This window comes from Plutella xylostella, chromosome 28 (genome assembly GCF_932276165.1).
Source record: "Plutella xylostella chromosome 28, ilPluXylo3.1, whole genome shotgun sequence".
NCBI lineage: Eukaryota > Metazoa > Arthropoda > Insecta > Lepidoptera > Plutellidae > Plutella > Plutella xylostella.
Window position 1 is genome coordinate 34,986 of NC_064008.1, and position 27,663 is coordinate 62,648.

Genomic DNA, 27,663 nt, shown 5'->3' on the forward strand with positions numbered 1-27,663 from the left:
GCGAGGGGCGGGGCCAGCGAGCGGGACAGCTATACTTGAATATAATAGGAGTGAGCGAGACGGCGCGAGGGCGGTGAGACCGTCGGGTCCGCGAGGGTTGCTCCGGCCCTGTGTAAGGTCTTCGCTCATTCAGTTGTCAACTTCGGCTGATAATGTTCGCCAATTTTATCGCTTAGAATCCGTTCACGATTCGTTATACGTTCGCGAGAAATTTGTTATCAACTAATGATTTTTGTGAGCGAAATCGTTTTTTAACACAATTTCAATAAACTGACATAACTTTTAAGTGAAATACGAAAGTTTAATTAACTATAAATAACCAGTTATTTAGTAGGTAACTAATTTTTGTAACAGCAACTACTCGAACCCAAGTGCGAAAACAAAGACAGTACATAAAGTTAAAAGACAGTGTACATAAAGTGGTTACCAGCCATGGTAGTAGCTATCATCAGACTGTAGTGCGGTGCTGGTGTGGACTCGAGGTACCAGGCGCCCAGAGCCGCCAGGAGATGTCGGAGCCGGCGCGGCGCGGCGCCGCTTACACCATCGACAACATCCTCGGACGACACTCCCCCGACGGTATGCACTCCTGGCACATTTATTTTGTTACTTGCTGTTGCTCGCGAGCTTCGGTATACCTTAAAACGTTTTCCCGTGGGTATTCCGCGAAAAAGTAGCCTATGTTGTTTCTCAGGGTCTAAACAATTTGTATACCAAATTTCATTCAAATCCGTTTAGTAGTTTGGCGTGACAGAGTAACAGACAGACAGACACACTTACTTTCGCATTTATAATATTAGTTAGGATTAATCAGGATTAGTTATTACCGGCGAGCTTCACTATAGGTTTAATCGATTTCCCGTGGGAATTATGGGAGAAAAAGCAGCCTATGGCTTAATGAAGGGTGTTAGCTTCTTGCATCCAAAACATGAAAATACGTCCAGTACTTTATATGGGAATGTAAATCATACAAACTTTCACATTTCTAAACGCCGAACGATGGTTATAAGCCTTTATTCACTCAGCAATACAGTTTCATGTTATTTATTATCAGTGATTATACCTATTCTATCCATAGGTACTTACTATTTTAACACTTTTAATTCAATGATGACAAAGGTAGCCGAACTGAACATTAACTGCAAGTTAACTGACATTTGAAGTTACGTAGACTGTTCGTAGCGTCCGCGTAGCATGTCGTAGCAGCGTAGCCTGCTCGTAGCGGTGAAGCCTGTTTGTAGCGGCGCTTCGTAGCGGCACAACTAGCCCGTAGCAACAGGAGCTAGTGCGAGCTATGAACTAAAATTTCTTTATTGTAAAGTAAATATATTAACAGAAACATAACTAATGAAAACCAACTACTTTTAGGTTGCGTATTGTTCCCATTAGTGTTTAAATATCCTATAATACACTGTATCTATGAATTATATAATATTATACTGCTAGATTGAATAATTTATTTTAAAATGATTTTGTTCCGGATAAATAAACAGCTAAAAGACAATATATGAAAAACGAATATTTAATTAATAATAAGAGTGCTAACTAATGTTCCATAGTCCGATAAAGTGGGTAGTCTTCTAAAGTGTAGGTACAACTTAAAATAGTTTAATGTTAATAACATACTTATAATATTGAGGGTGTAACCTTAATTAAACTCGCAGATGACAAATCATTCATTTTCACTTAATTATTATAATCAATGCAAGTAAAATTTACATTTCAGTCAATGCTAGTAAAAAAGGGGTACTCTATTAAATTAAGCATAAATTGAAATCATAAGCTCTAAAACTAATTAATAACCTAAACTAAAAGAGCATACTTATTAATTACGCATAATGACATTAATTATTTGATTTCTACAACATTTTAATGGATTGAATTTCACTGCACACGTTTTATTATTAATTAGATAATAGAATATTTCACAACAACAATAAGTACATAGCTCATTAAAATATTTTAGCAACCTAACAATCTTCGCATAACTAATTTAATGTTTATAAATAATGTTTATACACTTTACTGCGATAATCTATGAATAACTTATTTTTAAATTTACATCGTAATGACAGTTGCAGCAATTCTACTTCAATTTATGAATTTGTAGTTCTTTCACCTGTACAATTTTACTATATTGTATCATGGTATAACGACGATATTATATTTAAGAAATACAGCTTGGATAAATTATCATGATTGCGACATACTTTTGAACTTTCACACACGGATCAGTGTAGTGAGTGACGGACTCTCGAGACGTTCTATTTGAAACGGTCGCCATCATTGTGAGACGCTTCACTGCCGACCCGCATGTGAGAAGTTACTACACTTCATCATCATCATCATCATCATCATTAATAGTCTATACATCTTATCAGGAAACTAAGGCTCACAGTATGTTCCTCTACTCGGCTCAGTATGACGCTCGTTGGTCGAGTTCTCGCCAGTTTAGTGCCAGTGCCTCTTTCTCAACTGAGCGGCGCCAAGTGCATTTCTTACTTACCTACAGACAAAATACCATCATATACAGAATACTTGTGAGGATGTCCCACAGTAGTAGTTGACTCGCCTATGCTTTTCATAAAGCACTATCATTGCTCTTTATTGGCATTATGGGCTTTACAAGCACTATCATTTGCATTATGGGATGTATAGTTGTATAATTGACGTCATAAATAAAGTTTTTGATTTTGTGATCGTGACTCGTCATATTTTTTTTATAATGATTGTAATTATGGATAGTATACCAAACGACACACCGGCACCGGTCGGACGAAGCTCCGCGTTACATTCTCGCCATGATAACATCATTCCGGCGTCCGTGTCCTGATAGCATCACTGGAAACAAAATCATAATATTCAGTTACAGTTACGTAAAGCTAAATATAAAACAATTAAACATCTAAGATAAACAGCTTAACCAAATAAAAAAAACTCACAGTATCAATTACCTATTTTAAAAGCTCTATGAATTTGGGGTTATAGCTATGAAATGTAGTTAGGTTTTGGTAAAAATATGAAAACTATCTACTCATATTATAATATATTACTAGCGTCAGGCCCCGCCGTTTTAGAAAATGGCACCCTCGCTTTGGCCCTAAAATTATGACAGATATAAGAGATCTGTCATATCTAATTTGATTGCATTAGGAAATAACAGTTTCTTTAGATAAAATTTCGTTACGGGCGCATCCTTCTTTTGAAATCATTAACTATCTATAAAAACATTTTAACCTAATTAACTCCAATCCTTTTATACCAATCTATGCAGACAGACTAATTTTGTAATCTTTAAAAGTAGATTTTACGAGATCGGTGTATGTGTGTGTGTGTGCATGATATGAATGCATATTATTTTTATATCTCTCTTTTGTGTGTTGTTTTGTAACAAAGCTTCATAATAATCGGAACACAACAGCTCAGCGAGTGGTCTCCACTCCACACACACACCACACATGCGCCACACTTCGTTGCACACACAAGTGCCACTTTCTATACATTTATAGTATTAATAATAGGCACTTATTAAACAGTTTCTACTAAACATGGAGCCGTGATATTAGTCTGTGTCGGCAGCTCTGTTGTGCGCCGCACTTGAGGCCGAGGCGCGTTGTTGAGAACATAATTAGCAGAAACTTACCGCAGTGGAAGATCATCGCTCAAATAAATAAAAGACGGCGTTTCTTTGTGATATCACACGAAGGAGCAATTTCGGGAGATGGATTTTTTGAATTTGACCTCTATAAATATTCTTCACTGCTGTTTGTCAGCGAGATTGGTATTCTCACACGATCAGATAGCGATGCCTTCATACAACACATCGATTTGCATGTCTATATTTATTATTATACAGGGTGTTGCAAAAAGGGTATACTAAGCCGAAACCTACATGTGCAGCATGGTATATCTAAGCACAAAACTGAAATCAGAATTTCAAAATTCGCAAAAAAAAAAACATTTTCCATAGAAACTTTGTTGGTCACGTGACTTTTTATTTATTTATTTATAAACGCTTTATTGTACACAAACAAACAATATACAAAACAGATTACAAATTTAAAACATAAAGGACGTATACAAAGGCGGTTCTGATTTCAGTTTTGGGCTTAGATATACCATGCTGCACATGTAGGTTTCGGCTTAGTATACCCTTTTTGCAACACCCTGTATATGTACATATTATTTTGTCTTAAAAGACTGATACTGCCAAGTTATCATTATTTTACACAGTGTATTTTATCTAGGAAGGCCTCTTAGCTCAGGTCTAACTGATTCTAGAAGATTAACAACTGACCTTAATCTCCAATTTTACAATAGTCGGTTAAATCGTGACCAGGGTATTGGTTGATCAATTATACGTCATCTCCATACTCCATACTGAATTCTTGACAGATGTGTCAAAAGTCAACCAATAATACCTACCTGGTTATGCTCTAACCGACTATGGAGAAATTGGCACTTTAAATATGTCAATAAGAGAGTTCACCATTTAATAAATTAAATACTACTCTCCTTTAAATCCTTATTTTTTTTAATAATAAGAATTACCTAATTAATCAATTAATTAATAATCTCCATGTATAACAATGTAATCAAATCATCATTGACTAATGAATCGTTCATTGGACAACACTCAATAATTATAATCCCGGGCTCACAGTACATGGACCAAGGGGCCATGCTAGGAGGTTGGTGGCAGATTGTACTGACGTGAGCCATCACTACCTCTCCTGCAACGAGATATAGTAGTAAATTCCTGATGCAGACTCCTCACATACAGATTCCTCACATACAGGCAGAACGCATTGAGCCGCTGCGCCGATAATTGCAATACAGTTACCATTCAAATCGGATCACACCGCCCACACAGCAACACATTGCTCTGCCAATATATGCGCTATTCCCATAGCAGTAGAGGCGAGGGGATCCAGACTACATGTTCAAGTAAAGAGTTCAGATCGTTTGTAGGATCAGTCGATGCCAATTTGACAGCATTATAGGTGAATACAGTCGAACGAGGGTACAAATACGTCGTGGTTTCTTATTGCCTACGACACAGAGTCGAAAGTGCTTTGCATGTGTGGGTGTAGATGTGTCGGAGTATACCGGAGCTCTGTTTGATCGCTAACAAGCTGTTGACTCGATATTTTTATAACAAATCGGTTTAGCGTCCTTCGCGGAATACAACATAGAATCGTATTTGTTATTGAGTGCCGTCTCGTGTAGGAATATACTTTTAATGGAATCAATAAATTGTATAACATTTTATTTTTCGAATGATATTAAACCCAATTTGTCAGAGCTAAATAATTGCTGTCGTGAAATCATACCGAAACCTTTTGTTACGAATAAAGTATTCAAATGTCTGATCTAGAAATTGTATTTGGAACGGTAACTTTCCATTCCAAACATTTGTAAATGAATTCGTACGACATAATTACAAATTAATACAATCTAAACGAATTTATGCCATTGTTTAACTTTAATTGTTAAATCATATTTAATATTTGAACTGAAATTAAATTCGTAACAATGCGGCGCCATGGCCGGAATGATGTTAATTACATTTGGAATGACTCGCGCCACAGACTAGCAGGCTACAGGCGAGGGAATGTGCTAGCCGCCACTTTACGCGCTACCAAAGAGGGATTTAATTAGTCTGTGACATTGTGTAGTAGAGAATAGAAAGTTCATAATTAGCTCTCGCTGCCTTCACTTCGCTGTAACTACGGTATTTACAGCCAGCTACTCGTATTTACTTGCAAGAATTTTAGGTTCAAATTATTTAACTACTAGCTTTCCTACGAGCATCGCCATCGTTTCACTTGAAAGGGTTTTCAGTGGGAATTCTGTAACAAATACCAAGCCTAGTATCTACTCGTATATAGGGCGTCACCTTACCAAATTTCATAAAAATTAGTTCCAGCCGTTCTCCCGTGAAAGATTCAGGGCATCCATTCATCCATTCATCCATACTTAGGTAAATACTAAATTTCACGTTTATGACAATATTCATGGACTATATAAATTGCTGAAATGGTAAATCAATAGTATTACAAAATGTAATAGAATAATAACCAGTATAATATTATTATGATGAATTACCTGCTTAGGTATCTAATAGTAGGGTCGTCTCTTAGAAGAGTCAATTCACATGCTATTAAAGCTGGCAAAATATATTCAACAAATTAGCTCAACGAATCAGGCATTGAGCTATGAGAACGTTAACAAATAAGTAATATGTTTATTATTCAAATTACAATGCAAACAAAACTTATCTATTTAGTTGTGATGATAATCCTCGTACAATCAGACATGTTGTAACAAAACTGTTTAATACGATACAAATAAATGTTATTGACTACGGACTGTAGGGGACTCATCACACAGGTAACTGATGGTTCAATATGGTCCTTAGCTGGTACGACATAATGACTATCAGGCTGGTCGTATGTGTAGTACGGGGCTGGTGGGATTATGCACGAACAATTAGCACAATGCGGGCGACTGTACTCAGATGAGCAAACGTGTGTTGACGTTAAGTAGCTTTTGTCAGAGATTACAACAACATGTAGGGTCAAGCCGTACGCGGAAATGTGAACTATAATCCGAGAGCGGCAGAGGGGAGGTTCGCTCGGCGCTCGGCAATAATTAGCGTGTACCGGAGGGGCGATGTATGAACTGCACGTTCGGGGTTTTTTATTTGATTCCTTTTAAAGAAGCTTAATTTGTTTCTCAACAGTTTTATTTGTGGGGTGAGTCGCTGAGCCGCTGATATTGATTTCACTATCACTGGAATAGTTTTTTTTAATAATATGAATTGAGATTCAACTTTAAATTGTTCATAATTTCTTTATTAGTATAGTTATCTACTTATCAGGATACATAAAGAATAAAATTTAAGTGTTGTATAATAAAAAAAAGTCACGTTTTACTTATATCGAAATCTGCCATTTATTCATAAAGTACTTATAATTATGATGGTGACATGTTATTCCAACATTTTGGAGGCCGCTCATTTGAAACTTCCCCAGTAATGTAAGCCACTGTCTTGAACTTACATGACTTACCAACATTCCCTAAATTTTTCCTCAGAACCCTCGTCCCGGGGCGCGACTCCGGAGTCGGAGTGCGGGCGCTCGGCCTCGCCCCCCTCGCCCCGCGCGCCGCCCCCGCGCTCGCCCTCCCCGCAGCACGATGACGTCACCAGCCGCCCGCGCAAGGTTGTATGTACATCCTGGATGGCCATGGTTGCCTGGTACTTTTGTAGTTTGTAAGCAATAAATCTCCGTTCCAGAAATCCCTATTAGTAAAACATGAGAAATCTGATAACATAATGTGAAAAAGCATCATCATCGTTACTGTCAGCCCGTAATTGACCACTATTGTACATACGACTATTCCAAGGAGAGCACTCTGTCCTCGGCCTCCTGGTTCTCATTCTGCATGAAACATAGCCTTCCAAATTTTGAAATTAATGGATGCATCTACCAGCGTCTTCCAAGGTTCATTAACTCCAAACCTGATCGCGTAACCAGTGCGATAAACGCCACACAGTTGGCACGCAACTTCTAGCTACTATGGATATAAAAGTTCCTCCAGAATTTACACTATCACCACCACGAATTCTGCCTGTTCTGTCCTGAACTGGCTAACCCCCTCCCACCCCTCCGCTGGCTAAGACTTCTGCCTGTTCTGTACCCTGAACTGACTAGCCTCCCACTCTGTGCTACGCCCTGGCTAACCTCCCCCCTTCCGACGACCGAATGGCGTAGTGGTTAGTGACCCTGACTACTGAGCCGAAGGTCCCGGGTTCGATTCCCGGCTGGGGCAGATATTTGTTTAAACACAGATATTTGTTCTCGGGTCTTGGGTATTGATATTTATATTTAGTATCTATCTATCTATGTATTTGTGTAGATATATCAGCTGTCCGACACCCATAACACAGGTTCTGCCTAGCTTGGGGTCGGATGGCCGTGTCCGATGTCCCCACATATGTATTATTATTTATTTATTATATTTATTCCCCGCAGGTGCGTCGCTCGCGCACGACGTTCACGACGCTCCAGCTGCACGAGCTGGAGCGCGCGTTCGACGCCACGCAGTACCCGGACGTGTTCACGCGGGAGGAGCTCGCGGCGCGGCTCGACCTCAGCGAGGCGAGGGTGCAGGTGAGACATTTATATAGTACCAGCTGTTCACGCGCGCTTCACTTCGCCTTAAAAAGTTTTCCCGTAGGAATTCCGGGATAAAAAGTAGCCTATGTTCTTTCCCAGGGTCTAGACCGTATGTATACCAAATTTCATTCAAATCCGTTCAGTAGTTTTGGCGTGAAAGAGTTACAGACAGACAGACACAGTTACTTTCGCATTTATAATATTAGTTAGGATAGTGTAGTACCACAAAAAACTGTAAACACTGTTTAACTACTGTTTAAAACGAATTTTGACAGATTTTGTAGGCGTTTGGCAGAGCTAAACACCTCTTAAATACTGTCTAAGTTTTTGTGGTAAGGTCATTGTGGGTTAGGTCCATAGAGTAGTAGCTACAGCGACGCAGTATAGGTACAGGGTGCAGGTGAGACATACATTTTGGCAACACCAACACAAAGTTCATATTTTTAATATGTTATTTTGTCGTCTCGCAACTTTCTCTCTCTCTACCCACCTACCGACGTGCGTGCATATTGTTATCATCTAATAATTAGGTAATAAAAGTGCAGTTAATATTTAATCAGCGTATTAATCGAGCATATACAGTCCCGCTTTGCTACAATATAGTGTAGTAGCTACAGCGACACAGTACCCCGACGTATTATGGAAGTGAATACACTCACGATTACCACCATTCGGTCCGTTAAGTTCTTAATAAGGTATAATTGATAATAATAATTTTGGGCTTCGAAAAGACACCTTTCGTGCTCCCTGGTACTGTAACAGACTGTGCACTGTATTAGATTTGTAGTTCCCAGTACAAGACAAGTGACAGATTGTTAATACCTGATGAGAGTCATCCATTACCCGCCCTCGGCAATCCACGCGCATTCATCCTCCCCGCTCACTCACTCACTCACTCGCAACCACTCGGTGAACAAAATGGAGCTTAAAGACATAATCCGAGGAATTTAACTCTTAAAAATGTCTTTAAAGTTCATTAATGCGGCATTCACCGCGAATGATGCGGAGTCTCGCTCCGTGTTGTAGAGGCTGATTCTATAATTGTCAGTAATACCTTGATTCAGTGGTGTAATTTTTCTGGATAGCCATGTATGTTTTCATGAACTCTGTACATCTTTCGGCTTTAATAAACCGTTTAGGTTTAATTTCCATATTTAAGAGCGTGAAATAAGCATAATTTTCTACAGTAAAATGGTAAGAAGAAGCAGAATAGTTCCTTTCTTCCACCCCCCTCCCGTCCCCGCTCTCAGGCGCTTAATCAGAGTATTGTGCGATGTGATAATGGCAGCCAGTGCCAGTGCTGCCAACATTACCGACTAATTGCCGACAACTTAACGGCAATTACACTTACCTACTACATTACAACACACCAAACCTTGCAGCGTCGCTGTGGGGAATTGGACTCTGTTTCGTAGTAGTAAGGGTGGTGTGAGCGAGGGCTGGTCGGCACAGAAGCGTCGAATGAAGGCTAGTTAGTGTGGAGAGGGTAATGAGTCCGGAGCCGCGGCGGCGGCGGCGGCGGCGCTCACTAATGATATCTAATTGTGGACGCGAGCGCTAATGTCGCCACGACCGGGATTATGAACAATCTCTGCTCTATAGAAAGCAACTACTCATTTTTATGCGTATAATCTTGCAAAATTTATAAATAATAGGTAAATGAAATAATTATGGCCTCATTTGCACAACAGTTATTGGCGATACTATAACGATACCATGATAGTCTAGAAGCTCATGTAAAGTAGTGGTTGGCGGGTGCGGTGTGAGGAACACTTACTTCCAGCAACAACGTGGCATTGTTTGATCCAATCATTTTAATTTGAGTCACTCAAAGTGGCTGTAATCAGTGGCGGTCGCTCAGTCACTCTGTAACTCAGTCGCTCAGTCACTCAGTGGCTCGACAAATGCGCAAATCGTTTCTAATTTGTTTCTGCCTCTCCAGCGTGCACTTGCTCAATCAAATTACTTCCTCGAATTACATCAATTAATACGTCATGAGACCACTCACGGGCCCTCCAGTCGAGTGCCCATTGTTCCAGCCTCAACGACCCTCGAGACTTTACGAGCAAAACTCAACTCTATTACCAAAGTCTTAAAGAATGGGAAAAGTGTAAAAAAGTTTGCGAACACTTAAGCGTGCAAATTACTCTTAATCTAGTCGATAGATGGCGCGCGCCGACAAACGCACATACGAATAGCCCCCTACAGCAGTAAAGTCTTTTGGAAGGATTTAAACCCTTAATTTCGGATGGTAAAGTCTATAATTGACTGGTGATAAAATGCAAGGAATTGAATCGTCAATGCAATTGAGGTTTGCATGAAGTAATTGAGCTCTTCACGAGAAGTGTGGCGCGCTGACTGCAGCATCACACAAAAATATAAGTGCGTATCGAATTCTAGTTAATTTTAATATTATTTTATTAATGATGAGTAAAATGTGAAAATGGGCGAATATAAATAAAAGAATTTCCACTAAACGAGTCGTAATTGTTAAGAAGAAAATACTTAAAAAGCTTTTAAATCAATTGTTTCTAAATTTTATTGTCTCCAATTAAGTACATTATGTCTCAGAGAGAGAGATCCAGGCGGTTCCGGCGGCGCTCGCCGAAGCGAGTAATTGCTAAAATTACATAATAATAGGAGGTATTTTATTGTAAAATAGAAGTTCGTACGATTCGCGTCCGTTCCACAAAAGATGTCATTAGCGTCGCACAAAGCGAGGGGGGGGGGGGCGGAGATTATTATCAAATTACGACCATTTTTTAGTTCTTGACGACAATGTGTCTTTATTAGCGCGATGTGCGAGTCAATCCGAGTCTATTCTCGCTCGCAACGTAGACTATTCTCGTCCGTATGTCGGTGGCGGAAGGCGAGAATTTGCATGCTCTCGTGTCCGGTATGAAAACCACGTATGCGTAATTGCTTTTCATTACGTCGCCATTGTCGTGCGGGCCACGGCGGGCGCGGGCAGCGGCAAATTGCCAACAATTACACAATAAAAAAATTAAAACTCCGCCGCAATCGACGAAAAATTGATCTCAGCCGAGAGTTCACCAGCAATCACTGCCCCATGCGCCCTGTAGCCCACACAGACATACTGACATGCTGATGTAGTGACGTAGCGAGGTGCCTTGCGGTTTGCAAATGCTAATGTTGGTCGAATGCTCGACGGCTGCTAGTGCGTTTGAATCAGAGCTAATAAGTAATGAGACACAATTACCACTGGGGAGTGGGCACTTACTACCTATGAATCAGTTGTGAGCACTAAATGTAGAGATGGAAGCTGATTTACCTCTTGTACATTTTAATGCATTGCGAGGATGGAATAACTTAGAGTTTATAAAATAGTCACACACTCATTGGGTCAATATGTCACATCATCATCAGCCTGTATTCTCCCATTGCTGTATAAGGGCTCTGCCATATACGAGTAGCACCACATTGCTATCCTACATACCATTGCTCTACCGGTAACCTGTCTAAGGTCATCTAAGGTCCAGAAGTCCAGAGGATATCTCACGCTCAGAACCGGTAAAGCCGATGAGGAGAGCCGAGGACAGAGTGCAGTGACGTTCCTTGCAAGAACCCTCTCCAGCAGTGGAAGATTATGGGCTTATGTGTTTGTGTTAATATCTGATGCCTCTATACCTATTAATATCTGAAGTGTATGTGTTAATACCGGCTGCCTATATGTTTAAGTGGTTAACTAGGCCTAAAACACTTCCTTCATCGGTAGGAGACCCGTGCCCCAGCAGCGGGGACGTGATGGGTCGTGATGATGTGATCAAGGAAGTAGAAAAAAAGACGGATATAATCTCGCTTACTAAAACACTGAGGCACCACAATGGCGGCGACATGAGAGTGTGTGGGTGCGTTTGTGCGACGTGATTGGCGCGCAGCGGCGAACTGACTTACTTTGATACCCCATTTACACTCTCGCCTCGGCCCTCGCCTCCTCGCTCGCCTCGTCACTCGTGCGGAGGCGCGAATGTAAACACCCACTCGCGTGTGACGCGAATGGGTGTTTACACTCTCGTGCAGAGTTCAGTTGTCTTTGAGCTAGCAACGATGGAGGACGTCGAAGTTTTAGCCGCAACAATAAAAAAATTATGTATGATCACCGATTACTTCGCCGTTTATGGACCGATTTTGAAAATTCTTTTTTTTATGTATTGGGTTGAGATCCCATGTGGTCCCATTTTTTTCAAATTTTGATTCCACCTCCAAGGGTGGGTAAAGGGTTAAAAACAGGCTATGAATTTCCATTTTGGGTACCTATTAACCGATTGTAGTTAATGAAATTTATAAAGTACATAGGTACTTACCTATATTTTTAACATTTAAAAAAATATGATGGTGACCTTGAGCTGATCTGATGATGGAAACGGAAGGTAGTCAAGGGAACTCCTCAACGGTAGGTATATAGCAACTACTTCGTGTTTACTACTGACTAGTAGGACTTATAGGTATCATTTGCTTCTTAATTTTGATTGTCAATTATTGCAAATAAACTAAGTATAAATAAGTAATAAAATAAAATAATGATAAAAAAACGACTTCAAAAAACCACTAAAACGTAAGAAATAATTTAAGGTTTAGACATGGTTTAGACCTATTCTATGTGACAGTACTAATATATGTAAGCAGGTAAGTACTGCTTTTATTTCTTACGTTTTAGTGTTTTTTTATTATTATTATTTTATTGAAATATTTACTTATATGAAATTAAATGTTTCGTCTTGCGACCAATCCATTATACAACTGAGGAAAAAACACTACGTTATAATTATACGACGACGAACACAACCTGCGCGGCACGATGTAGAAGCCAGAATGAAGCGGACGCGAGAGTGTAAACACCCGCTCGCGTGCGACGCGAGCTCGACGCGAGCTCCTTTGACTCGTGCCCCAAAAACCGCTCCGGACGCGAGCGCCGCGAGTGGCGAGGCGAGCGAGGAGGCGAGCCACGAGCGTCTGTTCACACTCGCGCCTCGCCCCTCGCCTCCTCGCTCGCCTCGCCACTCGTGCGAGAGTGTAAATGGGGTATGAGTGTGAATGCGTGTGTGTCGGGCTCGTCGTAAAAATGAAAGTGACATACTTAGGGTGCCTCAGTTTTTAGTTAGCGATATTCCTTCCGCCTTTTTTCTACTTGCATAGATGTGATGATATTATGTTTACTAAGCTGGTGTATTGTTGCAGGTGTGGTTCCAGAACCGGCGCGCGAAGTGGCGCAAGCGGGAGAAGGCGCTCGGCCGCGACCACCCGCCCTTCCTACACCACGACCACGGTCAGTATATACATATTATTATATATTATATACATTTCTTTATAAATTGATGTTACATTTATTTCTGTTGATTGTTTTAAACATGTATATATGTGCCAAATGTAGATAATTATGTTGGATTAGTCACGATTTAGCGAAAATTACATTGTAGTTAAATTTGAAGATCTAATTTGTCGGGGTAGGATTTTAACCCACAGTGAGGAGTTATTATCTGTATGATGATATGACTCATAAGTAGGTACCTACAACCTAATTTTGTTATTTAATCGATTGAGGAATCAATACAATACAATAATATACAATACTATTCAAGTGCACCAAAAACAAAAATTACAAAAACTTAGAAATAAAACAGTATAAAGAGGCGGTCTTATTGCTTAATAGCAATCTCTACCAGACAAACTTGGATGGAAGGAACAGAGTTTATAAACGAACCAATGGCATTTATCTTATATTATGTAGGCTATTATAGCTATATCAACTAAGCAGTTTAAAACTAAAGTAGAACCAGTAACACTATAAAAACAAAATAAAACATGCAAACAAAGGTAGAACCATTAAAATGTTATCAACTGTAGTTTTATCGAAACAGTTAAAATAAATCTATGCAATTAATGGTTACATTTGTAACTGAGCTGCTAGCATTCCCGATGGCGGTAACGAGCAAATAATGAACAGTTACAAACAAAATAACATTTGATAAATACGGCATTGGCGGGAATTATCACCTCCGGTGTCGGTGTTTAGTTAATGTTTCCGATTCCGATCAAATAAGTGTAGTTGTAGTTACTGACACACGCACGGGCTAGGGCGGAGGCGGGCGGGGCGCGGGGGCGGCGGTAGTGGGGGGACTAGACATAGACAGCCACGTGAACGTGACGTGATGACGTGATGATGACGACAACGTGACGGTGCGATTGTAACGTCACTAAGATCATACTACATAAAGATTAAAGACCACATACAATACATAGTGTTCTGTACTCCAGAATAGGCCCCAGTGAATTAGCTGAAGCTTTGAGCTAAAACTACTAATTAGTCCATAATTACGATCTTGCGTGTTTTGAAACTATACAAGGCCAGAACGCACCCATAGTGTACTAGCACTGTATAGTTTCAAGTGAAAAAAAATAATATTTTACTTGAAAATATACACGATTTGTGCGTACTAATCGCGTATACTTTCAAGTTGGGATTTACTGAAACGTTCTTGAAAATATACAATGCTATTACGCACACTGCTTGATTGGCGTACTTGTCGCATATAATTTATACCTACATGCTGATTCTGATTTACTTAACTATTTCGGTACATGTACTACATGACTACTTACAATTTACTTGTTATGCCTGTCATACCTATAGAATGTTAATAGATAAAGATGAACAAGCTCTAATTTGATTGATAAATTGATATTTATAGCAGTCATACTTGCAAGTAAGAATACTAATATCTTATTATTTATATGAATTAAGAGTAATACCTACTACACTGACGAGCAATGAAAAAGTAACAGTGACGATAGCTCCTGAACGGAAAAGACTAGCTTAATGACGCCGTCGGCAATATTAAAGTACAGCGCATCAAAATATTATTATAACCAACTAAATTAAATGTTTTAAAAAATTGGGGTCAATTGGTATTGACTTTTTGCTACATGGACTTATTCATATTATTACATATTTTTCATCAAGTTTTGATTTCAACGTAATTGTCTTTTATGAATTGTTCTACACCGTATTCTGAGATAATTTTTACTATTTACAACAGTTCTACAATTTAATTTAAATCAATTTATTTCTTTCTGTACGGTGTAAACACGTTACGACAGCAATGCCAAATGTGGAATGATGATGCAATGTTTAGAAAGCAATAGACTAGTCGAAAGCGACACTGTTTTAGCAATAGACTTATTACTATTTCGCATGAAAGAAAGAGAGAGCAACAATTCAAAAGGGCTACCTGGTAACTAATCACGTATAGTTTCAAGTGCTCGTATTGCTGCTTGGCACTTGAAAATATACACGATTAGTACGCAGTGGTAACTGCTGCAGTATATTTTCAAGCCATAATTTTGGCCCATCTTACTTGAAAATATACGCGATTAGTGCGTAATGGCCTTGTATACTTTCAAGTAAATCATGGCACCATTTTAATTTGAAAATATACGCGAGCAGTCCCAACCTCTGCGTTCTGGCCTTGTATATTTTCAAAACACGCTACGATCTTCTGTCTTGATTTATATAAAGTCGTTAGGTTTTATTTTTGATTCTTTATATTTTAATGAATAGTATCCAGTATTCTAACTTATCCATGTACTATTTTTATATTTTACACACTGAAACATAATTATAACAGCCACAATAAAAGCAGTCTATATTTCAGTTTAATATAAAGTAAATCTCAGTTCGTAATCTACAATGAAGTCGTATCGGTGAAATATTTAGACGACGGATTGTGGTCCCTCGCCTGTGGTGTCGCATTAAATATCGCTTAGCACCAACACCCGGCTGCTATACCTTATTCCATTTATGAAGACCCTTATTATGCTGCACATAAAGTCCACAATCGCTTGTCACATGGGACCTCATAAACGGAACAAGGTATATCATAATATGATATTATCTAGGCGCAGGTGGCGCGCCACAATCAAACACATTCATACATATTTGAAGCGATTGTGACTATTTGTGACTACGAACGGAAATAGCTTTTAATTTTGTGACAATTAGCTATAAAAGGGTAGATAAAGTGGACAATATTATGGGTGGTGATTGAAAGCCGAGTATTGTGTGTTTATCACCTGCGTCACACTCACCCTATGAATTCAATATTAATACACAAAGTCAATATTTATTTATCTAACTTTCAATGCACAAGCTGTGCTCAAAGTATGGGACTGACTTATCTTCTAGCTAGCCGTCAATACCCTGATTATGAGCGGTGGTAGCTCAGTCGGGTAATCGAATCTCGGCGCTGATTTGTACCAATGAGTTATTTGAATATAAGTACAACGTATATCATCGCTTTTACGGTGAAGGAAAACTTCGTGAGGAAACCTGCATATTATCTAGAATAAGCACATCTAGATATTTAATGTGAACCTACCAACCCGCAGTGGACCAGCGTGGTGGAAGTCCTTAGGAAGGCAGTTAAGACCTAGGGGATATGCACAAAGGTTCCATTCGAGAGAGCCAGTTGCAGATACTTACACCCCCACAGAGAATGGAATAGAATATAATAGAACCCTGATTACATAGTAAAGTGGCGAGACAGTATCCTCGGCCGATCCTCGACCAATGAACGGACAACTGTCTCAATACTTTACTCGATAGGTGTAACAAGGGTATAAGTGCCCTGAGGCTTGATCACTAATGTTATTTCACGGCGTATGTACAGTCAGCTGCATAAGTAGCTATACTCTTTTGTATCTTGGAAATCTGAAAACCGCCTATCAATTATTATTCATTGAAACATTGACAGTTCGTCAGTTTGACAAGGTACAGAAATCTATATCTACTTATGCAGCTGAACGTACATTCTTCCCCCAGAGTCTGTTGTGTCCTAACCTCTATTTCTTGTCCTCCCTGCAGTGAACGAGTTCGGTGCGGGCGAGTGGTGGCGGCTGGTGGCGCCCCTGCCGCCCGCGCTGGAGCCCGCCGCCGCCTTCCGCGCCCTGCTGCATAGGTGAGTCTCATACTACTCACCTGGTAGTCATCCAGGAGACACCCAGTGTCACCCTGTTCTTCTTCTTAGCATCAACATCAACAATATGTCGTCCATTCGTCCACTGCTGGACATAGGCCAATATTCACCATCATTCATCTCATCACTAACACAGGCACTACCGGCTACCTGCTTAAGATGATGGGTCCAGCGAGCCACTACGCTGTTGTCAGTTTGTAGACTCCACTCAAGAACTGCTGCTGCCCCTCTGGTCTTCGGTTCTTCAGCATATTTGGCCGGCCCACTGCCCCATCAGCTTACAGCTTATGACGTCATTTTTGGTGACGAAAGCCAAGACAGACGAGAGTGTGTGCTGTCTGATGATGATAACTATTAGTAGATGTTACCTATCATCTGTATGCCGTAGTCAATAAGAGTGGTCTTCCCGCAGGTACGTGCTGGCAATGCCTCCCCCCGCGCCCCTCGGCGCGCCCTCCCCCCCCGCGGACCTGCGGCTGCACCACGACGCGCTGGAGCGAGCGAGACAGATCAACAAGATGCACACATAGCACGCGTGCGAGGGAGACGGCAACATCTGCCATCTGTGAGCTGGTTGGACCCAGCAGTGAGCTGAGAAGTCTAGAACATTCCAGATGACGTGTAGAGCTTTGATAGACTCGTGTTAGGAAAGTGATAGTGGAAGTGAAGATAAAGACTCTGATCAGAATAATAACAGTGGACACAGAGGCTTCGATATCATGGATGAATGTGTTTGATATAAAAGAAGTTATGTACTTACTAATACTTGTATTTGTATAGTATTATCATTCAAAGGGAAAAAAGTGCCTGGTTTACCGATGGTTCACCGGGACGTGAGTGGTTACTGAAGCAAATGTCTTGATTTGGTGACCAACGTAAATGTTATATGCTTTGATAAGCAAGCAGGCAAATATGTGCAAAATAATATGGTTTATCTACATTACTTAATATTGTATTATATTTTGTTATATTCTTATTGTGAATGCACATTATAATTATTATAGGTAGCACAGGATTGTCTGTTGAAGTTGAAATTAATATTTAAATTCTTTCATCTAATTCATTGTAACGAATAATGTGTGACAAATATTGAAATATCTTGCTCGTCCATGGACCATATCGGTTGCTGCGGAACTTCAATTATTGTTTCTTTTGATTTATTATTTTTCGATAAATTTATCTCTAAAACACTTGTGCCTTATCTGTAAACATAATCTAAATTTCGTCTCAGTATATATCTTGAAGCCTATAACTAATACCTTCCATTCAATATCTCCATAATGTGTTCCATTGTAATGTCAACACCATTCCATTGATCTCACTAGTAGTTATTTTAAAGAGCTAAATAATATCTTAAAAATTGTATAGGTAAGATGTCTGACCATTGTAAATATTGTAAATGCTGTAGAAATTGTTTTACTATTAAGTTATATTTATAATTACACTTTGTTTATGAAGAGGTACATAACCATAATAAAATTAAATGATAGAATATTTAATAAGTAAGTATTTAAATAGTTATAGTATGTAATTATACATAATTTATTGTCAGTAGCGATGTAGTTGTAGATGTTTGCAAAACTTTAGTTTATCAGTAGAGGCGTTCAATACAATATAAATAAATTGTAAAATCTTCAAAGTTGTTTGCATTCAAATCCCAATAGTCATACCTACCAGCTGAAACTATCAGTAAACATACTAGCTAAGTGAAAACGGTCGAAATATAGATGTAAAAGTTATTGACAGTAATTAACATATACTAACGTCTATAATTAATGAATAATTACAGCCGTTACAAATAAGAAACTCAACGCAATAAAGGTTTTTAAAAAAATCAAAATTTTATAAAATGTCAAGATTAACTGAACAATAGATACAAAAGGTTTATCAGAACACGTTGTATTGAGCAAAGCTTCTTACGAGTCTCACGACGCGTGACGTCACTCAGCTCGTGACGTCACCACTCGAGCCTCCCTCGTTCCACTTCGACACCAATTTTTCCCAAATTAATCTTCGATCAAACACTTCAACTCCTGCCGGAGTGGAGGGCTGCCTTCAATAGAACGGGTGATGGGAATATGAATATCTGTTGTAGGTGTTTTAATAAAATTCTCCGTCGCGCAGAGATGGACTGGGATAAGCTCAAGATGTTGACGAGGTTTAAAATTACAATAAAGAATTGTATGATATAAGTAAGTATAAAACAAATTTATTACTTTAATTGGCTACGGAAAAAGAAATAATAAAATAAATAATAATATATGATTAATAAATTAAATCATAAAACTAACTAGAATTATCTGAAAGCTTACGCCGGCTCCATACGTTGGCCCCAACGCAGGTCCCAACGCTACTCGTCCAACGTATGGATCTAGAAAATTGCATTGGCCCCAACGTTGGGGCGAGCGTTGGTAGTTGGCCGGCTCGTGTCGGTTTTATCAAAGGAATCTGCGCCAACGCTGGCGGTCACGCCCACACGTTGGCGCTTTGCTCAGTGCTCTTGCAACATGCAACGAGTGCGGACGTCAAGCGAGAATGGATTTCTCATCCACAAAATCATCACCTTTATGGAAAAATTAAAAAGTTACAGATTTTATTGAACTTAACAACAAGCACATCCAATAATATGAGATGAAACTCGAAAGGAACATAAAAATCAAAATGTATTATTAGCTGATGCATGGCGCAGCATTCAACAGAAGATGGGCATGATCTTCTCAATTGAAGATTCAAAAAAGCGGGAATCATTAATGAGCACATATTTATCGCCTCAGAGCAGTTAAGATTTCTGTATCGGGCATCTTTACGTTGGCCCTGCCGGGACACAACTAGTTTATTAGCCAACGTATGTAAGCCTCACCCAATTTGCAGTCCAACGTTGGTACGAGCGTTGGGGCCAACGTATGGAGCAGGCCTTAAGCGAAGTCCATTAATTATAAGCCTAACGAAATTTTCGGAAATGGTAAGTACCTAAGTTACCAATAAACCTTCTGAAACGGCAAGAAAACGAGCAGTGAAACCCTCCATCGTGCCTGTAAACAAGATCCCGACCACACGAGACCCGCAACTAAACCGCCGACAAACAAGAACTGAATTTTAATTAACTTACTCTCCCCCCTCCCTCCCCCTCCCTGAAGCAGAGTTACCTAATCTGTTGACTCCTTGTTCACAAGCCCAATACCGCTTACGCTTAGCGGCCGCCGGGGAATCAGCCAGGGAATGTAAACCTGCGGAGGACGCGGCTGATTCTAATCATGTTAGCCGATCCCATTCCTGCAAATTCTTGGAGAGCCAGGTAGTGTGATGTGATACAAGATAATAGATGACTGCGATTTTAAGTCCTAAAATGTAATGCCGGCCACACACGTAGCGGTATACTTGACCGGAACTGTAGACAAGTTTACTGATGTTTTCCCAATCGATTAAGTTGACTTTTCTTGGGAGTACCCCTGGGAGTCAATTTAGGTCCTCTATTTTTAATATTATTTCTTTATTCATTTAATAATAACGACAAGGTTTTGAATAATGTGTCTGCTCATTACAACAACGAATCTTTATCTAAATAATCAAACAGTTATTAACTTTTATCAGGCTCTGTACATGAATCTGTTATCAGTATCAATAAAGCTCTAACACGCAGGCACCTGACTCAATAACTAGTTGATAATGTGATAACTGTGTTATTTTGCTACAACGCGTAATAGGGCGGCAAATTGAACAATCAATCATTAGTGTACTTTATTATATCCAGATATCTGATATCTGATACGTGATATATATCTGCGTGCGACGTGGCAGCTGACGCCTCGTATCGCGATACTTGAGCATAATCAGCTTTTTATTACTTTTGGAGTTATCGTGATGTAAGTAAGTAAGTACTATTGGGTAGGCGTAAGTGGAAACAGCGAGATTACTTTTTGTAATTTGGATTTTTATTTGGATGTACACGGTTAGACAGGTAAGACGATAAAGGGGAAGATGTCAGTTGTACATAGAGCACATTGCTTTTCTTAAATAGAATACAATCACACAATAAGGTTGTACTGGTTTATATCATTATTCCAACAGTGGCCCTTAAACCAGTATAATAATATGTACTGTGACCTTACTCCTTAAACTTGAAACTAATTCACAAACTTAAGTTACAAAAACAAAAGTACTTATGACAGAAACCAAAATCATTTCAAAATAAAATCAGTCTCCATAAAATAGTGGCCCTTAATAAAACATTGAAATAACAACAAAACAGTAACACAACAATAGGGGCTTTTACCCTATAAAAATATAAGTAGGTACAACAACAGGAGCATTTATCCTATAAAACACATAAGTACCTATCAACTTATAAATCAAAGTACATTATAATATCAAGCTTTGGCACTGGAGAGGGCAACTGTTAGTTGTTTAAGACTCTCTCCCATGAAGTAACAGAGTTACCTAATTTAAAGACGTACCCTTTATATCACCTACGGACAATCTCGCAGCTGGCCCAATCGCATCAACTTAACCTTTGACATCTAGGCCGCTCTTACGATGCGATTCACCCTGAGAACTCACACATCAGTCGGAGTCCATAGAATCCAACGTAGAGTCTCCTGGTACATAGGTGGGATCAGAACCTGACGTTTCATTGTCTGACAATGACAACTCAGAACTTGATGCCCTTGACACCACGCTTCGCCTCTCTGTAGGGATAACCTGCTGACTTGGAGAAGGACCTGCACTAGCAGCGGAACCATCAGATGGCATCCTTTCCTCGCTGCTATTTGCCGAACAGTCCAACTCCACCATGTAGAACATGTCACCATCATTACTAACTTTCTTGAAAAACTTATTTTCGAAGAATGTGACATTTCTAGCTTTTATGCACTTACTTGGATTACAAGGATCTAGCAGTCTGTAGCCCTTACTGTCCTCACAGTAACCGACGAATATGTACTCTTTGCATTTGGAATCTAGTTTTGTTCGATTCTCGGTAAGAGCATACACTACACAACCAAAAGTACGTAAATGGCTTAGATTTACCTTTTGATTGGTCCATCTCTGTTCAGGGGTAGCTCCAGGCACAGCACGGCTTGGGCTTCTGTTTTTTAAATATACAGCCGTATTAACAGCCTCTGCCCATACCCTCTGGTCTAGTCCAGCGTCCTGTAGCATACATCTGGCCTTCTCGACGATCGTGCGGTTTGCCCGCTCTGCCACTCCATTTTGCTGCGGCGAGTGCGGGATAGTAGTTTGATGTCGGATGCCATGCTTCTTGAGGAATTCCCGGAACTGAGAACTAACATACTCACCTCCATTGTCGCTACGAAGCTCCTTGATTTTCTTGTTTGTTTGATTCTCCACCATTGCCTTGAAATATTTGAAGTTTTCGAAAACTTCACTTTTATTTCTTAGAAAATAAACAAACGTCTCTCTACTGTAATCATCGATAAACGTCAATACATACTTAGCACCACTGAAAGATTGCACAGGCATCGGACCACACAGATCCGTACGTACAAGCCCTAACACATCTGTGGCTCTGCTCTTTGATGCCTTCGGAAACGGCAAATGACTCTGTTTACCTTTGACACAAGCAACACATGCTTCAAATTTACCTACGTCATAATCAACACCATCACACATACCATTTTTCAGAAGACGCATGCTTCTGGCATTCAGATGACCCAACCGGCGATGCCAAGTATCCTGGGTAGTTTTGTTCCCAGATTTAGCCGCCATGGATAACTCCTTCTCCTCAGGAACAGCAGACTCACTGCTTAAATCTGATTCAATCTGTGGACAAACAAAACAGTTGCCCTGCTCCCTACCTGATGTTCCATCATTCAACTGATACATACCATTTACATGACTGGCTGTGGCAATAACCTCACCATCATCATATATTTTACAACTTTTATCATCAAAAATAACCCTATAACCCTTTTTAGTTATAGCACTGACAGATAACAAGTTGGCTGTCAGTTTAGGTACATACAGAACATCGCTGATAGTCTTTACTTTTTCCAATTGAATCTTAACATTACCCTGTCCGGCTGTAAAGATCTGCTCACCATTGGCAACGCATACTGCAACAGGCTTGCTTTCACGGAAATCAGTCATCATTGATTTGTTTCCACACATATGACTCGTCGCCCCGGAGTCCAGGTACCATCGATCACGCCGCATCTCCGCTGACAGTGCATTCAACATCAGCGCTCCATTCGCCCCCTTTGCTTGACAGCTAGTAGATTTGTTGTCGTTGCTCGGAGTGCTTGACTTCTTTGGGCAGTTCTTGATACTGTGTCCTGGTTTCTTGCAGCGATAGCATTTGAAATTCTTCTTTGCTACAAGTGCTGTGGCCGATTCATCTTTACCTGCTCTTCTTTGGCATTCTTGTTGTAATTTCGCTTTGACAACTTGGCTCGACAGCTTGATATCCGAGTTCTCAAGTGCCATTATCAGTGGGTCGTAGTCAGATGGCAACCCACTAAGCAATATTACCGCCAGGAAATCGTCGTCTAGAGGTGCTCCTATGTCTGTAAGTTGCTGTGAGACATCACTCACCCTGCCTATGTAGTCTTCCATGCTTTGACATTGATCGTACTTTGTCGCGAAGATTATCCTCAAAAGACTTAACCTTCTGCACAATCCTTTGTCTTCAAAAGCTTTCTGTAAGTTGTTCCAAGCTTTGTAAGCTGTGCTCGCGTTTCTTACGTATGTGAATATTGACGGCTGCACCGACAAACATATCTTCTTGAGAGCCTTTTGTACACGCTTTTCGTCTGAACAACTCTCACTTTCGCAGCAATCCCAAAGATCTTCGTGTATAAGTAACATTTTCATTTCAAATTTCCAATTAGTATAATTATCCATACCTCGTAGTTTTTCGAGCGGAAAAGCAGTCGCCGCAGTGTTCGCCATATTGTAGTTCACTTTTCACAATATTAATATTTTTCGGTAATTAGTTTAAATATTTACCAAATAATATGCTCAGTGTTTTATTTAAGTTCTGGGCCCATAACCTATTGGGTAGGCGTAAGTGGAAACAGCGAGATTACTTTTTGTAATTTGGATTTTTATTTGGATGTACACGGTTAGACAGGTAAGACGATAAAGGGGAAGATGTCAGTTGTACATAGAGCACATTGCTTTTCTTAAATAGAATACAATCACACAATAAGGTTGTACTGGTTTATATCATTATTCCAACAAGTACGTATATTTTTAGGTGATTTTCCCCTATATTAATGAGTAGGTTTGACTGACAAATACTTTTTTTGGATTTATATAAAGGCAATGATTCTAGTCCTGCCAAATTCACCTTATTCTTGGCCGTCAATAGTGTTCCTACACCCTTGCAGTAGCCACCTCACTGAGCCCAATCAGTGAATTAACAGAATTCCCACACGCGGCCCCGTATGTGTACCGCAACATGACTGCACATTGTCGCGGTGCAAGCGCGTAATCGCGGGAGCGCCAAGTGACTGGGTCGCTATACTCGCTGTGTAATATTTGCACAATTATTGCCGACTCGCTGGTCAGTGCTTCGCGTGAGAGTTTGGAGTTTTTTTTTGTTTTATTGTTATTCAAATTGAGTGTTTTGTCGATTTTAATTGGAGTTAATTTAATTGATTTTCAATTGATTTAACAATACTTGTTAAGCTTATGCACCTGAAGAATGAAAATCAACAAGTTCTCATGATCAAAGTGCTGTTGTCATCTATCTCTACCTCATTACTCTAGTAAATTGATAGTACCTTTCTTGAACGTAATTATAATTTTTATACTTATGTTTATTTTTTCGATTATTTATTTTATTGTAGAATTGAATAGAATCGGATGAATTGGCCTACTAATTACAAATTAGACTACTCCTTATTACATTGGCACCAATGTCATAGAGTGGTAGTCTTGCGTTGTTGCACAACAACTCACGACTGCCTACCCCGCAGCTCGCAGTTCGTGAGTGCCAGTAACAAATTCGTCATTTATATCAAAGGGGCATATTCATTGAATGCTTATCAACGTTCTTTGATATTAGTCGATATTGATGAGCTGAGATCCTTTAAGAATTCATGATTTTTTTCCGTCCGAGCTTTTATCGTTATCACAAGACTATTTAAATTAACAAAGCAATAAATCAATAAATTTTAGCAACCAGACTAAATACTACAGACTCAATCACCCCTGTAGTTAATACGTACTGAGTGTACTGAACTACTGTACTGACTGAGCGAGTATTAAATTGATACAAACGATTACCCTCCCCCCCTCCCCTTACCAGAGGGCCGGGGGTGCAGTAATAGCCGATATTAAGTTTATCTAACGATTTGTGTCTCCTCACTCTGTAAACTGGGGTGAGAGGAAGATGAGAGACACTGCGATTTAAAAAAAATGTGGAATGATTCATTTGAACTTTCGCCAGGTACCTACATCTACAACATTTATTATTTAATTAGAGTCTCGCACATACCTACTTATAAATATCAAGACTTATTTGTTTGAAATTGACGTTTTTGTTGAATTCAATTAGTAGTATTCGTTAAGTACTTTAAAACCAATTCTTTTAGAATCCACGCTTATCTAGTCCAGTACCTAAAATATAATAAAATTTATTTACCTATATAACTCCACAACCCACAAGTTGTAAACTAACCCCCGCCCCCCGGTGCGGCGCAGCAGTGAGCGTCAACATTTCATATTGGGTCAATTCATACCAGCCAGCTTTATTACTTACCTCCTCTCTACCACCGACACCGCACTATCGCTCCTCAGGCCATGCATTGCTGCTTTAGCTGTAACTGCTTCTGTCTAACCACGGATATACTCCGCAGTGGATGTGGACTGAGGGAAACCTGTCGTGTCGTTAGTGGTCTGGTGGTGCGGGGTATTGGCTGTGCAATGACATTTGCTCATCCCTCAGATTACGGCGTGAACTGTGGCTGTCGGTTGTAAATTAGTTTGTGAGCGCCCTTCAGCGAGTTATTGCATTTGTTTGTGTGAACAGGGCTTACTGGGCAGCTTATTATTCAATAAAATATTTATAAAATTTTGAATGTTGACAAAAATATTGAATATTTTAGTGTGTATTTTTTTTTTAAATCAATGTAGGTATGTTGTTTAATTGGTTTGTAATTGTACCTACTACCTTATACATTAGAAGTGTAGATATAGAAATCGGCTGTCTACATTATTTATTAACTTTAACAACTGTACGGTAAATAAACCCGCAATTAGTACTGCAAGGTAGAAACCGTAATCAACTTGCCCCAATCAAGCGCAGCGATCAAATATCAACGCGGCTTTCTGCAACTCCGTACAATGGGAGCATGAGTTTGACAGCGCGGATACGGTGGTATTCTGGTGTCTTTATAAATCATATCATTTTTGCGGATAAGCTTCCATTATTTATAGGTACCGGTCTGCATAATATTTGTATTTGTAGTGTTACTTACTAAATACACGAATAATGTTCGTTCGATTGACAAAAAAACTGGTAATTAGATAAGTTCTATGAATTCGTACTACCCCGTCCTTCCCCTTGTAGCGATTTACAAACATTATTCAACAATCTAGGTACCTCTAAGAATACGACAGAGGTACTTCATTCTATTCTATTCTATTCTCTGTGGGGGTGTAAGTACCTGCACCTGGCTCTCTCGAGTCGAACCTTTGTGCATATCCCCAAGGTCTAAACTGCCTTCCTAAGCTTGGACTATTTCCCACCACGCTGGTCCACTGCGGGTTGGTGGTTTCACATAATTATCTAGATGTGCAGGTTTCCTCACGATGTTTTCCTTCACCGTAAGAGCGATGGTATACATTGTACTTAAGTTAAAAGAACTCATTGGTACACGTCAGCGCCGGGATTCGAACCCGCATCTCTTGCGTAAGAAGCGGGCGCTTACCCGACTGAGCTACCACCGCTCCGCGTTGGATCATCCTCATAACTTCTATGATACAGTGTCCCAGTGAGTAGAGACAGAAAACACAATACCACGGGTCTACACGGCCACCGGTGACACAGTCGTTTCGTTTCCTTTTGTCTTGATCGCACTGAAGCCGCTTCCCGTCACAGAATAGTCCGCTCACTGATAACGTTATAAAGCTATTTATTCGTAACTGGTTCTTCATTTCTGCTCGTTACCAGAAGACAAAGGCTGCAGATACAATGGAGGCTGCGGGTGACAGACAGACAGACACGCCGGCTAGTAGCGGGCGGGAAATTGTACCTACTTAATTTCTAAAACACTCATTTAAAATACTTAAGAAGTATTTGTGTAAACTGCTTTTTAACCCTTATAAAACAGCTGCTCTCGTATTATTTATATCGTATTTTTTTTTTATACTTAACACGAATGTTTATTCCCTATTTATTTATTTGCACGTATAGATAGTTATATTTAGCGAAATCGTCACTTAATAGTAAGCGATTTCACAATTGCACCTAAGTATATTGTTCATCACAAAAATCAGCGACACTAAACTTCAAAAACATCCAT

At 39.7% G+C, this 27,663-nt stretch overlaps 1 protein-coding gene across 1 annotated transcript; it reads left to right on the plus strand.

Moving 5' to 3' along the window:
* Nucleotides 1–509: 509 nt before the first annotated feature.
* Nucleotides 510–18,784, plus strand: LOC105397338 (retina and anterior neural fold homeobox protein 2-like). Its single transcript, XM_048631145.1, has 6 exons — nt 510–579; nt 7,099–7,226; nt 8,040–8,177; nt 13,383–13,470; nt 17,065–17,158; nt 17,589–18,784. The coding sequence occupies exons 1-6, from the start codon at nt 510–512 to the stop codon at nt 17,704–17,706; spliced, it is 636 nt and encodes a 211-aa protein (XP_048487102.1). The 3' UTR covers nt 17,707–18,784.
* Nucleotides 18,785–27,663: the final 8,879 nt, after the last annotated feature.